The sequence below is a fragment of the Lepidochelys kempii genome, chromosome 3 (assembly GCF_965140265.1).
Source record: "Lepidochelys kempii isolate rLepKem1 chromosome 3, rLepKem1.hap2, whole genome shotgun sequence".
Taxonomy (NCBI): Eukaryota; Metazoa; Chordata; order Testudines; family Cheloniidae; genus Lepidochelys; species Lepidochelys kempii.
The window spans coordinates 83,210,543-83,226,964 of NC_133258.1; the positions used below are offsets into that span (position 1 = coordinate 83,210,543).

At 42.8% G+C, this 16,422-nt stretch overlaps 1 protein-coding gene across 9 annotated transcripts in view; it reads left to right on the forward strand.

The window, feature by feature from the left end:
* ARMC2 (armadillo repeat containing 2) overlaps window positions 1-16,422 on the forward strand; it is a 135,694-nt gene that overhangs the window by 96,627 nt on the left and 22,645 nt on the right. For all 9 annotated transcript variants that reach the window (XM_073336949.1, XM_073336955.1, XM_073336952.1 and 6 more), the window contains 3 exons: window positions 7,261-7,579; window positions 9,185-9,307; window positions 15,170-15,283. In XM_073336949.1, the coding sequence (XP_073193050.1) occupies window positions 7,261-7,579; window positions 9,185-9,307; window positions 15,170-15,283 (556 nt within the window). The remainder of the gene's footprint in view (window positions 1-7,260; window positions 7,580-9,184; window positions 9,308-15,169; window positions 15,284-16,422) is intronic.

Consider the following 16,422-nt stretch of genomic DNA (forward strand, 5'->3'; position numbering starts at 1 on the left):
CTTTAGACCAGGGGTTCTCAACCTTTTTCTTTCTGACCGCCTCCCCCAGCATGCTATAAAAACTCCACTGCCCACCTGTGCCACAACAACTGTTTTTCTGCATATAAAAGCCAGGGCCAGCGTTAGGGGGTAGCAATCAGGGCAGTTGCCCGGGGCCTATGCCACAGGGGGCCCTGTGAATATAAGTTGCTCAGGCTTCGGCTTCTGCCCTGGGTGATGTGGCTTGGAGCCCGGGCTTCAGCCCTAGGTGGTGGCGCTTCAGCTTTCTGCCCTAGGCCTCAGCAAGTGTAATGCTGGCCCTGCTTGGCCTATCCCCTGAAATCTGCTTGTGCCCCCCTTCAGGGGCCTCTGGACCCTCACTGTTTGAGAACTACTGCTTTAGGCACATGACTGGCTTAGAATATGTAGTGCTCAAAGATACGATCCAAACTGTCTCACCAGCTGGTGTCACATACCTACGTGTTGTTCAGGTATAATGGTTGGTAGCTGTAGCTAAGAGGGTGAATGCAACTGTTGGAGTATTTGCATGAATATAAGGGAGGTGTATATGTATACATCTGTATATGGTATTGGCGAGACTATTACTGGAATACTGTGTCCATTCTTCAATAAGTATGCTGAAAATTTGGAATGGGTTCAGAAAAGAGCTACAAGAATGATTAGAGATCTGGAAAACATGCCTTATAATGAGAAGCTCAAGCGATTTAGTTTATTGAAGAGAAAGTTAAGAAATGACTTGTCTGATAGTAGGCAACTCTTTAGCAGAAAAGGCATAATGAGAGCCAGTGATTGGAAATGGAAATTGGACAAGTTCAGAAATAAGGTGCACATTTTTAAGTGCAACAGTAACTTTCATTTTGGGTCACTGATTATTTTTGGTTTTGTCCTTGAATTTTCACTTCTGGTGTGTCGCTTCAAGATGTGTCCTGAATGTGTTTGGAAAAGTTCCCTCACAGCTTGACATGACTGCTGTTTGTTTGCCCTCTGGGCAGACTGTCAAGCCCAAAGGAGCACACTCATATCTTCTTTCAGAGAATACTTTACAAAGCAGAAAATCAGATTTTTTAGTGCTGGCAAAGTGAAGAGTAAATTTACCCCACTTTGTATCAGGTGCTTAAAGTGAATGTGGTCAAAAGGGGTCATAAGACCCAGCAAATAAAATTTTCAACAACTTGAGCTGTGTTGTTGAGAGGTGCACGTTTTATCCCTGTCCAGGGCGGGGGGGAAACCCCTTGTGATTGGCGGCTTCCCACTTTCTGCCTTCTGGGGTGTAAGTAGTCAGTCAGAGCTTCTGCAAGAACCAGCAAAGTTCTCCCCTCCCCGCCCCGGAGGCAAAATCATTCCCACAGGAGGGGATGGGGGAGAAGAAAAATCCTACCATTCCTATTCCCCCATCTCCTCTGAGCAATGGGACTGTTCCTCTGATTCTCTTTCCTCCCCTCTCTCTCATTGAAACACCTGGCCTAGGAATGGGGAGAGAGGACCCTGCTGCAGCCTCTACACCAGCCCTGGTAGAGATGTGGGTGAAGGAGCTGCAGGGAGAGCAGAGGTTCAGGCTGGCAAAACTGATGTGGAGACTGGAGGGGGTGCAATTGATGGGAGACAAGCAGATATTATGTTGCTTTCATTTTTGTAGAATATAATAGACCATCCCCTTTTTTCAGACCACTTTGAGTACTACTTTGAGTATTGCAGGAGGGATTCACCCCTTTGGAGGACAGGCAAAATTACCATCACCCTCCGTCAGCGTTTACACTAGAAGAGGAAGAGCAAATTTAGTTTAAAGCCGGGAACACAATAGAGCCTTGTGGTGGAATCTGCGTTTTTGGCTTGCTACATTTTTCCCCTCAGAGCCTGATACAGATGTCAAACAAACCAAAAACTGGGCTTAGTCTCATGTCTGGTGATAGCACATCACATACTGCAGATTGAAAAAAAATTATTGGGTCACTTGATAAAACATATTTAGGTCAAGATTATTTAGCCACTTGGCTTTTCCCTTTCTGCTTAATAAATCTGAACTTTTGAGGATTTTTTCATCATGAGGTTCAGAAAAATGGCTTATGAAGTTTAGCATTACCAGTCGTCTTTAACCACAGAAGTCTAATATAGCTATTCTTTTTAGTTTCTAATGTAAATTTCTGTAAAATACTGGGGGTCTGCAAACACAAATACTAACCTTTGCTGCAAGTGCAATGTAGGGGATAGACTTTTAGACTTAACTGGACAAAAATATTTGTCCATCACCATTATTGTCAGCCAATTCAAAGTTAAGAGTTAATGAAGAGTATATGTACACTGTGCTTTGGCTCTTCTAAATGCGTGTACATATTTGGTGCTAGTGCACAATTACATATGTAAAGGTGTCCTATCGTCTGCCTATTAGATTGAACAAGAAAGAACTCATGGTATTCTGTCATCCCTTCCTGGAACTTAAAGAAAAGAAATATCGTTTAAGAACATAAGAACGGCCATACTGGGTCAGACCAGTCGTCCATCTCGCCCAGTATCCTGTATTCCAGCAGTGGCCAATGATAAGTGTTTCAGAGGGAATGAACAGAACAGGCCATCATCAAGTGATCCAATCCCCTATCGTCCACTCCACCATCTGGCAAACAGAGGCTAGGGACACTCAGAGTATGGAGTTGCATCCCTGACCATCTTGGCTTATAGCCATTGATGGACCTATCCTCCAGGAACTTATCTATTTCTCTTTTGAACCCTGTTATAGTTTTGATCTTCACAACATCCCCTGGCAATGAGTTCCACAGGTTGTTTGTTCGTTATGTGAAGAAGTACTTCCTTTTGTTTGTTTTAAACCTGCTTATTAATTTTAGTGGGTGACCCCTAGTTCTTTTGTTATGTGAAGGAGTAAATAACATTTACTTATTAATTTTTTCTCCAGACCATTAATGATTTTATAGACTTCTATCATATCCCCCCGTTAGTCATCTCTTTTCCAAGCTGAAAAGTCCCAGTCTTCTGGAATTTTTGGAATTCACTTATACAAATTATTTTAATTGGCATCAAATCATAGAATATCAGGGTTGGAAGGGACCTCAGGAGGTAATCTAGTCCAACTCCCTGCTCAAAGTAGGACCAATCCCCAACTAAATCATCCCAGCCAGGGCTTTGTCAAGCCTGACCTTAAAAACTTCTAAGGAAGGAGATTCCACCACCTCCCTAGGTAACGCATTCCAGTGTTTCACCACCCTCCTAGTGAAAAAGTTTTTCCTAATATCCAACCTAAACCTTCCTCACTGCAACTTGAGACCATTACTCCTCATTCTGTCATCTGCTACCACTGAGAACCGTCTAGATCCATCCTCTTTGGAACCCCCTTTCAAGTAGTTGAAAGCAGCTATCAAATCCCCCCTCATTCTTCTCTTCCGCAGACTAAACAATCCCAGTTCCCTCAGCCTCTCCTCATAAGTCATGTGTTCCAGTCCCCTAATCTTATTTGTTGCCCTCTGCTGGATATTTTCCAATTTTTCCACATCCTTCTTGTAGTGTGGGGCCCAAAACTGGACACAGTACTCCAGATGAGGCCTCACCAATGTCGAATAGATGGGAATGATCATGTCCCTCGATCCGCTGGCAATGCCCCTACTTACACATCCCAAAATGCCACTGGCCTTCTTGACAACAAGGGCACACTGTTGACTCATATCCAGCTTCTCGTCCACTGTAACCCCTAGCTACTTTTCTGCAGAACTGCTGCGTAGCCATTTGGTCCCTAGTCTGTAGCAGTGCATGGGATTCTTCCTTCCTAAATGCAGGACTCTGCACTTGTCCTTGTTGAACCTCATCAGATTTCTTTTGGCTCAATCCTCTAATTTGTCTAGGGCCCTCTGTATCCTATCCCTACCCTCCAGCGTATCTAGCTCTCCTCCCAGTTTAGGGTCATCTGCAAACTTTCTGAGGGTGCAAATCCATACCATCCTCCAGATCATTAATGAAGATATTGAACAAAACTGGCCCCAGGACTGAACCTTGGGGCATTTCACTTGATACCGGCTGCCAACTAGACATGGAGCCATCGATCACTGCCCGTTGAGCCTGACAATCTAGCCAGCTTTCTATCCACCTTATAGTCCATTCATCCAGCCCATTCTTCTTTAACTTGCTGGCAAGAATACTGTGGGAAACCGTGTCAAAAGCTTTGCTAAAGTCAAGGAATAACACGCTTTTGCCTCCTCCACGGAGCCAGTTATCTCATCACGGAAGGCAATTAGATTAGTCAGGCATGACTTGCCCTTGGTGAATCCATGCTGACTGTTCCTGATCACTTTCCTCTCCTCTAAGTGCTTCAGAATTGATTCCTTGAGGACCTGCTCCATGATTTTTCCAGGGACTGAGGTGAGACTGACTGGGGTGTAGTTCCCAGGATCCTCCTTCTTCCCTTTTTTAAAGATGGGCACTACATTAGCCTTTTTCCAGTCGTCCGGGACCTCTCCCAATCGCCATGAGTTTTCAAAGATATAGCCTGCAAATCAGACTGGGTTCATTTTAGGGACAGGATTCAAATTCTTAAGAAGAAATAGGTCACCCATCCTTAGTCTAGCTTCTAACAGAGATCAAATAAAGTTTGTCAAATCAATAGCTTTGACAAACCTGTTCAATTTAAAAAGAGTGCTTCAATACAAACAGAAATTACAGTGTTCCTCTGTCTTCAGTACTGAATCTGTGCACGCTAGTTTCAAAAGATATGTCTTACTGTTGAAACCTATGTTTAGGGCCTGCAAATCCGCAGATATCTGCTTTATACCTGCAGGGATCTGCATCTGCGGATGTGGTTGTATTGTTTACTATCCTTGCAGATCACGGATTAGATGTGGATCCAAATTTTTGTATCCACATAGGGCTCTACCTGTGTTGTATAAATCAACCTGATAAATACGTATGTATTTCGTTTATTTGCAGATATGCCTGAAATGCCTGCATGCTTTCTCAGTAAATATTCCAAATGTTTGGCTATATACTAACCCTGCCTACTGCTGATTTTTTTCAGATGTGCAAATATCCCATGTGTCTATGTACATTTATTCTTGTAACTGTTTTCAAAGTAAAAAGAAAAGGAGGACTTGTGGCACCTTAGAGACTAACAAATTTATTTGAGCATAAGCTTTTGTTAGTCTCTAAGGTGCCACAAGTCCTCCTTTTCTTTTTGCGAATACAGACTAACACGGCTGCTACTCTGAAACCTGCTTTCAAAGTGGCATTCATCTCTAACTCCATGCATGGCTGTCTGAACAGTGGTTTTTGGTTTTACATTACTCAGCTTAGTTGTTCTTATGGCATGCACATTTTTGAAAATTTAGCCAAAAATACATAAAAATATAGCCTATAATTCCTAAGTAATATAAAATCACATCTGCATTTCTTGTATTTGACTGTTATTTAAACTCTGTCAGTGGATGGTAATGAAACTTCTGTAATACTTTTTAAAACAGGATGTGCTATGCTAAAAAGAAATAATATCTTGTAGGCTTGTTTCATAGTCTATAGGTGGAAAACATAGCTGAGATCACACTTCTCAAAATATCAGTTAAATTGATTGCTTTACAGTACCTGTCTGTTTATTCCCTGATTGGCTAGAGCTGTTGCTAAGCTGGTACTGTTTTAACCAAAATTAGAAAGTCAGTGTAAAGCAAGTTAAACTAGACTGCCTTCTTTTTTCACTTCTCTCTTCTGATTCATCAACTGTTTGAAACAACAAATTCTTTGTAGCCTTTGTGGGAAGGCTTCCATTGGGGATTGTGATGGCTTAGGTAAAAAGCTTCTAGACAGTTACTTATAAAATAAAAATGTTTATACGTATCTTGTGTTGGTGACATTCAGATGTTTGCAAAATAGTAATAGTGGGAGCAATGCCATAGAGAGTCAGAGTGTCTAGCCCAAAGTGAGGGAGAGAGATTAGAGGTCACTCATTGATGACCCCCTGGCAAGTTCATTAGTAGTTGTGATGAACGCTGAAGCTCATTTTCTTGTCTTTGGACATAGATGTATCTCTGTGATGCAAGGCCTTGTGGGAGTGGTTCAAAAGAGGAGAAATTATTAGTGGAGGAATATATGATCCATTGATTAAATTGCAAAAATTTCTCTATCAAATGTTAATACATGTACAGTAACAAGTTGCCATTCTTTGAATGTCTCTTGATAAAGTATGGGGTTTATTCCTTGGGGGATTACAGTGTCTGAATGGGATTCCTGTATTTCAAGAAAAACAACGTGTAGGGTGTTTGTCAAAGCAGTGGTTTAGTGCAAGTACAGTCGTTTAACGGTTAGGGGTAGACTGACTATGCTGCACTCAGGGGATTGCCACTTCTTTCCCTGTATTGTTGAAACAGAGCCAGTACTTGGACTTTCCATTTTGGAAACTAGCTAGGTGTTGATGGGGGTCGAGACAGTTTTTTGAGTAATTTCATCTTTGGGAGAGAAAACAAGGAGAATTCTGAAAGCTAAACCAGCCCATACTGTTGAATTAATAGCAGTTGGGGGTATTGTTGTGGGATGACACCTGAGTCAGTCAGCTCCTGCATCGCACAGATTGCTGTATCCCCATGGTGGTCGAAATGAAGGCAATGAGGGAGATGTAGTATTAGGATTGGGAGGTCTGTGGCATAGCAGACTAGACCTTTTTCATTGGCTCTTGATTTGCGCCTCTTCCCCCCCCCACACACACACACTTTATTTAAAAGAGAAATGCCAGGAGGAAATAAATCTTTATAGACACCATCTGAACAGAATTCTCGTTGTTGGGTTTGTGCTTCCTTGTGGACATCAGGTGACACTTCCATTGCTTTAAAATCTTAAGCTTTCTAGGGCAGCAGTAGCAGGGTAGAATGCTTATGAGGCCCTATTGGCCATCAAAGCAACCCTCTGCTTATTTGGGAGACTGATTAAACCTTGCAAATGCAAGGCATTTACATAACTAGAATATCCATCTGAAATGTTCTATTATCCTGTTGGGTTGTTGGTCATTTGATGGAAGTAGACTACTTCTATTTAGGAGACCCCCATGATTAATAACCTCTATGGTACTAGAACTGTTTGCCTTTGTGAGATGATTTTTTTTTTAAAACTCTTCCCTCAACTGAGTAATCAAATACAGCATCAAAGATTGTTTCCTTTTTTGCTGTATTTAGTGTTCTTCCATTTGCATTGAATTGTGAAATACATGAAATATTGACGTTCTTCAAACCGCTAGCAACTTCAACTTTTCTCTCGGTGTAACAGAGTTTGTTTATTTTATTGCAGGATTTAGTTGTCCGTGTTGTTTTCATTCTTGGCAATTTAACAGCAAAGAACAACCAGGCCCGTGAACAATTTTTTAAAGAGAAAGGAAGTGCTGACACCTTGATATCATTATTCCAAACCTACAATGAACTTGATTTGAATGCAAAAAAAGAACAACATGAAGAAGAAGAAAACAAATCAAAACAAAAGCATCCTTCAGAAACAGAGGATGTCCTTATAAAACTTATTAGAGTGCTTGCCAATCTCTCCATTCATCCTAGTGTAGGTGCTGTTCTGGCAGCTAACCATCGCATTGTGGCATTGCTTGTTACGGTTCTAGGTAAAGTTTGTATATTATGTGCATTTTTTCATGTATTATTTTCATTCAATCTGTCAGGCAGGTATAGTACTTCATTACTTCAGCTTTTGTTATTGGGAGAACCTTAATTAAATCTGCCATGATGTTAAAATAGGAAAATCAATCTGCTAATGTTAATAATTGCAATGTATAGACTAACTTACTTTAAACAGTAGCAGAATTATCACCTTCATACTAAACTTTCCAGCATCTTTCCTGCAAGGCATTCAAAGGAGCCTCATGCATAGATAGGATTTATAGATCAGATTATTAAGAATAAATCAGACTACACAAAAAGATTAGTAAACCGTGGGAATTTTCTTTTGAACATGTCTGACTGAAAACTCATATAGTGAGCTTGCCTTCTTGCCTCCTCCCTACATAAGAGGATTTTTTTTTAAACAAAAAGTTTGTAATTAAGGACCTGTTTCTGCAAGCACATTCTGCTTGGTTCTGCCTTCGTACAGCAGAAACAATCTGCAAAACTTACATGCCAGTATATTTTAAACACTATTATCCAAATCAAGGGGAGTTCTATATATTTCGAGCTTGGAGGATGGAGCTTTTATTGGCATTTCTGAGCTACTTGCTGCTGCTGGCAGCTATAACTCATCTTGCTAAAAAATGGAATAGTTTGGCATGCTAGCAGCATGATGGCTGGAACTATAAATTGTTTCCATCCTGTTTTCATATAGGTTTAAGAGCAAGAACAATTTCAACAGTGCCAGCATTCATGAAATCTTTGCTACAAGTTTTTGTTTGTAATAGTATTAGGGATTCTGTAGCTTCAGTACAGATACACTTAGAATGGAGGCAGCTACCAAGTGGCCTTCAAACTAAATGCAATCCTGCTGTGCCATTCACTATTACAATAGTACCTCAGAGTTATGAACATCAGAGTTACAAACTGACTGGTCAAACACACACCTCATTTGGAACTGGAAGTATGCAATCACAGCAGCTGAGACAGGAGGAAAAAAAGAAATACTGTACAGTACTGTGTTAAACTACTAAAAAAAATGAAGGGAAAGTTTAGGGAAAAAAAAGATTTGACAAGGTAAGGAAACTGTTTCAATGCTTGTTTAATTTAAATTAAGATGGTTAAAAGCAGCATTTTTCTTCTGCATTCTAAAGTTTCAAAGCTGTATTAAATCAGTGCTTGTTGTAAACTTTTGAAAGAACAACCCTAACGTTTTGTTCAGAGTTACAAACATTTCAGAGTTATGACCAACCTCCGTTCCCGAGATATTCGTAACTCTGTGGTTCTTCTGTACTACAGAAGTGCAGGCCTCAGAGTCCACAGCCCCTAATATTAGAGCTGGTTGAAAATCAGGACATATTTTTCATTAATTCTTTTGTCCAGCACTAACCAGCAGACGATGGTTTATCTTCGGCAGGGCAATCTGCTTCACTTGATGCAAATTAGTTGTAATCTTCCATGGTCCAGGCAGATTATCAATATAACCCTTGTTTGCACAGAGTTTGGGAGCCACAACACTACAGTCAATTGGGCTGTGAATTAATTTTCTTGAGCTGTAATCAATCTTCTAAGGTAAGACTGATGTATATATTTTTTTAAAATATCAGAATACAAGTCAATTGATGACTGTGAGGAGCTGGTGATCAACGCTACCGCAACAATCAACAATTTATCCTATTACAAAGGGAGGAATTCTGTAATTGAACACAAGAAGCTACACATCGCGGAGTGTAAGGTTTTTAAAAATCAATTCCTTCTGTATGTCTTTTAGAATATCTGGGATAAGATGTGTATTTTGATTATGTTAGGGCAATGTGGAAAAGAGTCATTAAAAATATTTTGTGGTATAATATAGGAATTTCGTAGGGTCAAATTTTCCCCATAGCTGAAGAGAATCCCTGCTTGCATCCGATGCCAGACCTTTGTCTTTAGAACTCTGTGAAATCATTACATTGTTGGCAAAAACAGCCTTTCTCCCCCAAAAATTCACTTACTCACCAGATTGTTTTCTGTTATACGATTTTTGGTAAAGCTGTTCAAAACTTCAATAACTAAAATGTGAAAATAGTAGTATGGGGTTGTTGCATGTTTTTTCAACTCCAGTTCAGATTTTCTCAATTTACAAGTAAAAAGTTTTAAAAGATCAAACCATCAGCCCTGGAAATTTGATGATAATGAAGTGGTGGTGGTGGTGGTGCCTGGATGCTGCATCTGAGATTGGGGCCTCACTGTAGTAGATACTGCACATACAGTAAGAGTCCCTGAAGAGGATACAGTCAAAACAGACAAAACAAACAAAGGGTAAAAGGGGGGCACAGAGATGGGAAGTGGCTTGCCCAAGGCTACATAGCAGATCGATGACAGAACTAGGAATTGGAACCCATATTCTTTTAGCCCAGTGCCCTCACTGCTAGGCCACGTTTCCTCTCTAGGTAGCAATGGTGTGGCTGTCTTATGAGCCAGAATGGAATCCATCTCATTCCCCCAGAGCTGTAATGGCTCTCAGTGCTAACAGGAGAAAAAAATTAATAAATTTGTAACTAACATAAGCAGACGTGACTGACTGTATATAGGGAGCAGATCTGGGAAGTAAGATGATGTCATTTTTACCATGGCTGCACTAGGCAATGCTTCCTTGTTTTTTTGTTATAGAGGATGAGGCTTTAAGATTTTTCTCTCATCTTTTTAACAGTATTTTGCATTTCAGTATGAAATGCAGTTCTACAAGTTTGCTGCTCAGATGGATAAGCAGAAGTGCAGAAAACTGTTCAGTGGTGAAAATCCAAGTTTAGAAATGGCCTAGAGCCAATGCCACCTAATAACTATTGGCCAGAAGCCAAATACAGCCTATGGTGTGGTCTTGGAGCTGGAATTAGTTATTGTCAGCCTGTGTTGTCAATCTCATCACCATCCCTGGAACCACCCACATTCCTCTCTCCCCTTTATTTCACTGTTTGAACAAAGTAATTTGTAGGAGAGATGCAGTCTTGTAGCAGGAGGGCCTGACAGTTGCTTACCGCAGGAAACATGTTGAGAAATACCTGTTGTGTGTTGCAGTCAGGTGTGTTCCAAAGACAAAAAATGTATCACTTAAGAAGGCTGAGCCACAGTTAAGTCATCTCTGGTATAACAACATCCAAAGGAAGGATGTGAATGAGACCAAACTGTTCTCTCTCTTCTCTGTGGGGAAAGAAAGGAAGAGTGGAAGGTTCTCATTGGCTTACTCCCTTCCATGAAGGGGGGTGGGTTTCAGTGGTTCCCTCTTTCACTGCAGAAGATTCCTGTGAGGGCTGATGAATGGTGGCTCCTGCAGCAGTCTTGAGTGTGCACTGAAAACTAACAGGGCAATTCATGACTCCTAGGCAATGCTGGAGACCAGTTTTTCTGCCAGAAAATATAGTGGTGTCATGTGAGCTACTCACGTAAAACTGCTGAACAGGAAGCAGCCAGCAGAAAAAAGCTTTCAGACTAGCTGCAGTGTTTATCATTGCCAGTTAGGACAAATCTGCTTGTTGTTTCACTGGCAGTAGTGGACACAAGAAAGAGGATTGTGGACCTCAAGTGGTCTGTGAGCTACATGAGTTTCCAAGTGCTTGGCCTTTAGGGGAAACTTAAAAGAACTTTCTGAATATTTATTTTAATAAACTCATGATGTATATACTTAAAAAGCATGGACAAGTTGCCAGAGGATATAGGACAAATGTTTCTTGCTATGGTGGTTGAGGAAAAGATGGTGTCCAGTACCTTGCTTCAGGCTGCATTAGATGTTGTGGATTCTGTGACTAGAGCCATGGTGTTGTCAGCCATCACGGTGCCCAGATGTTCATGACTCCAATCCATCAGGTCTTCCTCAAGAGGTCCAGCAAGCCATCCAGGACCTTGCTTTTGAGGGACTGATGCTTGTTTTGCAGAAGACCAACTACAAGCTGCATAGCCTCAAAGGCTCTAGCAGTTCACTTAAGTCTATAGCCATTTATACACCTTTCCCAAAGAAGCAACAGTTCTGTCCCCAACAGCCTCATCAGTATGCTTCTTTTACACCTTTCCACCATGCCAGCCTAGGAGGAGAGGCAGCTGTTAAAGGAGACTACTTCTGCCTACTTTTTCATCTGCTGCCAGCTTGTCCAGAGTGGAAACACCAAGCTGTCAATTTGACTTGCTCATCAAGGACAGCCTACCAGTTTCCTGTTTGACAACTTCTCCTACCCTAGTGTTTTCCAATAGGCTGTCTCACTATCTAAATGCTTGGACCTGTATTACTTCAGACTAGCGAGTCTTAAGCATGGTGGAATTGGGAAACACCCTTCAGTTTATTTCTACTCCCCCCTTTCCTATTTCCCCATCCCAGTTCCTTTTCACGGATCACTCTTACAAGGAAGTTCTCCTTCAGAAGGTACAATCTCTCCTCTGGTTGGGAACCTTAGAGGACTTTCCTCAGTTACACAAAAAGTGTAAAAACGCTAAGCAAAAAGTAAAAGCAGGTCTCAGACCCATAGTTAAGGCTGCGAATAGTTCACGGAGGTCACGGATGTCACAGCTTCCGTGACTTTCCGTGACTGCCGTGAATTTTGCAGTCGTGGTGTGGCTGACCCCAAGACCACTCCAGCAGCTGGGGAAGCCCTGGGGTCAGCCGCACGAGCGGCTGCTCTGGCAGCCCCAGACAGCTGGTCCCCGGCGCTGCCCTGAAGCAGTGGTCTGGGACCAGTGGCAGGGGGCCCCCAGGTGGCTGCCCCCGACCCAGACTGGCGGCAGTCACATGGCCCTAAGCCACTGCACTCCCTTCCCAGACTAGCAGCAGTGGCGGCAGGACCTTGGGCCGCTCTCCGGACGCAAGAGTGGCAGTGGTGGTGGTGGTGGTGGGGAGCCCTGCCCGTCCTCCGCCCAGAGCTGTGGTACGTGGGAGCCCTGGCTGCCCTCTGCCCAGAGCAGGGGTGGCGGGACCACAGGCTGCCCGGAGTGGCAGCGGTGGCGGGGCCCCAGGCTGCTGCCCCTCCTCCAGCAGAAGCATCACCCTGCGCTGTTCGTTTTCCAACTGTGGGAGAGTCCCACCTAGACCTGTTTTGAAACCAAAATCACAGGAAGTGTCAGCAGTTTGGTTCACAAGCAGGTCACAGCCCTGGAGCTCTCTGGGGCGCTTTCCTGTTGCCCTGGTCAGACAAGCTCATGTGCTCATTTCCTCCAGTTCCACTCCTACGCAGAGTGTTAAAATCAAGCAGGATCATGCTTGAGTCATGCTCATAGCTCCAATGTGGCTTCGCCAGCATTAGTTTTTCACTCTTACCACCAGCCACAGACATCATCTCACAGGACCATGGTCAGCACCTCCGTTCCAACCTGTAGGCCCTTCACCGAGCAGCCTGGATACTTGGTGGCTAACACCTCAGGAGGAGATGAAGGATTTGGAGTATTTATATCCACAAATTAGAAGATCCTATTCCCTCTTGGGACTTGAATCTGGTGTTAAAGCTAATGGGTCCTCTCTTTGAACTGCTGACTACTACTACAGTATATACTACTGACTACTTCTACAAGGTCAATGTATACCTATGTTCTCATCTGAAATTTCTGACTGAAGTGGTTTCTCACTTCCACATCAATCAGACAATATATTTACCAAATTTCTTGTGCCTCAAGCTCATAAGGATGATGAAAGACTGCATATATTATATGTTAGGGGAGCATTAGCATTTTACTCAGACAGGAATAAACCGTTTAAATAGTCTTCATAATTGTTTGTGACAATTGCAGACAAGAATGAGGGGCCTTCAGGACTCGTCTCAAAGAACCTTGTTGTAGATCTCTTCTCATATACTTTAGTGCTATGACATGGCATACAGCAGCCCAAGGTAGTAGAGGGCACATGCACTGCCCCGACAACGGTACATGAGTGCGTGCATACCTGAAGTGGAATGGACATGTGCAATCACTTGAAGAAAAAACAATTACAAACCTGTTCTGTTTCTGTTGTTTTCTGATATGTATTGAACATATCCATTCCACTTTAGGTATGCGCACACTCATGTACCCTTGTCGGGACAGTGCATGTGCCCTCTGCTAGCTTGTGCTGTTGTATGATGGTATAAAGGGCAGAGCTGCCCCCAGCCCTTCTCAGTTCCTTCATACTGGACAGACTGCAATATAGAGGGGAAGGAGAATGGGTTGTGGAATGGACATGTGCAGCACATATCAGAGAACAACAGTTAGAACAGGTTGGTAACCATTTTTTGCCTCCAGTGAGCAGATATTATATGAATTGTCATATGCTATATAAAGCTTAGTGTTTCTATTTCTGTAATCAGAATCGCTCTCTTGGCAATCTGTTGTACTCAGGAAAAACATTATTTTTTCATGGAACTGTACTGTACATTTAAGTTCACTTTTTCAAAATGAGGAGAGTAAAAAGATAGTTGGAAGTTAAATGCTGATAACACCATTAGAATGTGTCCAATTTTACAGGAGAGCTGATGGGGAAGCAAGATTTGTAGTTGAATGATTATTGCTAAACCGTACCACCTCTCTAAATGTAGATGTTTTGATGGCACGAACTAGTTACTAAGAAAAGATTTGAATTTTTAATATAAATACTGTATTTATATAAAGATGTGACATCCCTGATAGATCTTGGGTCATTAAGGATCCGGTCCTGCAGTCCTTAACAAAGTCAAAACTTCCATTGCCATCAGTGGGAATATTAGCTGAATAAGGGATGCATTTATCGTCATCTGTGTCTCCCTTCTCTATCACTGTCAGCAACGTTACCATCCTTCTGGTGAGATTGACTTGCAATCTTGATATCCCCTATGATTGCCTCTTCTTCTCTCCCACAGTCCCTAAATCCTGCAGTTTTCCCACTAGAATGTCTGAGAATCCTCCATTTCTCTCTGTTCCCACTGCAAAATCCTCTTTTCCAGGCCCTGATCATTTCTCTCCTACACTATGGAAGTTGCCTCCTCTTTGGCCTTCTGAATTCTCACCTCAGTCCATTCGAAACATCACAGTAAAAACAAAGCAAAATAATCTACCTGGCCCATCACTCCAACCATGCATAGCCCTTCATCAGGTCTCTTCACCAGCTTTTCTCCCCTTGACAAGTCTCAACGGCCTGCACAACTTAGCTTCTGCCAGACCCGTATGCTTTAGTCTCATTTTACTCCTCCACTTACCCCCTTCACTGCACCCCAGTTGCCAAATTAACTGCTATATGTATAGTCTTATACTATTCTTATCCAATCCACCTCCTCTGTCTGGAAATTCTTCTCTGAACCAGTTCAGGGTGTCTCTGCCCACTGTCCCCTTCATGTCCCTCCTTAAAACACAAACCCTACTTCTCCTTTCAAGGAAGTGTTGACTAAACAGATGATTAAAAATGGAACGAACAATATATGTTCTCTAAGCATCGCCTTTCTGTCTGTCCGTCCTGTCTTTTCATCCAACCCCCCTCCCCTCCCATGTTTACTTTGTCCATTTAGTTTGAGAACCCTTCAAGACAGGATTCTCAAATGTATCTGTAAAGGGCCTAGTGGCACATTTGGGGCTATATAAATTATAAGTAATGATACCTGTACCTTTTTTGTTTCTGTGCAAACAAATAGTGCTTCTAAAGCTGCTAATGAGCAGCAATATGGATGGAATTCTGGAGGCTGTTAGAGTCTTTGGCAATCTTTCCCAATACCGTGAAATCTGTGACTTCATCATACAGAGGAAGGGTAAGTTACTCTTGCATTAGTAATGATTCTGTGTAAGCTATTTAGATAGGCACCTGTGCCAGTCAGCATCTATAACTCGAAACATACAAGCATGTAATATGGCACTGAAAAATCCAATAGCTACAGCATAAACAGCATTTATTGGTTTAATTTAGATGAACGTTATGAAAACTTAGGGTATGTCTACACTACGAAATTAGGTCGAATTTATAGAAGTCGGGTTTTTTGAAATCGGTTTTATATATTCGAGTGTGTGTGTCCCCCACAGAAAATGCTCTAAGTGCATTAACTCGGCGGAGCGCTTCCACAGTACCGAGGCAAGCGTCGACTTCCGGAGCGTTGCACTGTGGGTAGCTATCCCACAGTTCCCGCAGTCTCCGCTGCCCATTGGAATTCTGGGTTGATATCCCAATGCCTGATGGGGCTAAAACATTGTCGCGGGTGGTTCTGGGTACATATCGTCAGGACCCCGTTCCCACCCTCCCTCCCCCCGTGAAAGCAAGGGCAGACAATCATTTCGCGCCTTTTTTCCTGAGTTACCTGTGCAGACGCCATACCACGGCAAGCATGGAGCCCGCTCAGGTAACCGTCACCCTATGTCTCCTGGGTGCTGGCAGACGCGGTACGGCTTTGCTGCACAGTAGCAGCAACCCATTGCCTTCTGGCAGCAGACGGTGCAATATGACTGGTAGTCGTCCTCGTCGTGTCCGAGGTGCTCCTGGCCACGTCGGCTGGGAGCGCCTGGGCAGACATGGGCGCAGGGACTAAATTTGGAGTGACTTGACCAGGTCATTCTCTTTAGTCCTGCAGTCCTATTGAACCGTCTTCTGGTGAGCGGGCAGGCGATACGGACTGCTAGCAGTCGTACTGTACCATCTTCTGCCAGGCAGGCAAGAGATGAGGATTGCTACAGTCGTATTGTACCATCTTATGCCAGGCAGGCAAGAGATGAAGATGGCTAGCAGTCGTACTGTACCATCTTCTGCCAAGCAGCCATGAGATGTGGATGGCATGCAGTCCTTCTGCACCGTCTGCTGCCAGCCAAAGATGTAAAGGATAGATGGAGTGGGTCAGAACAAGAAATAGACCAGATTTGTTTTGTACTCATTTTCCTCCTCCCCTGTCTAGATCACACTGCA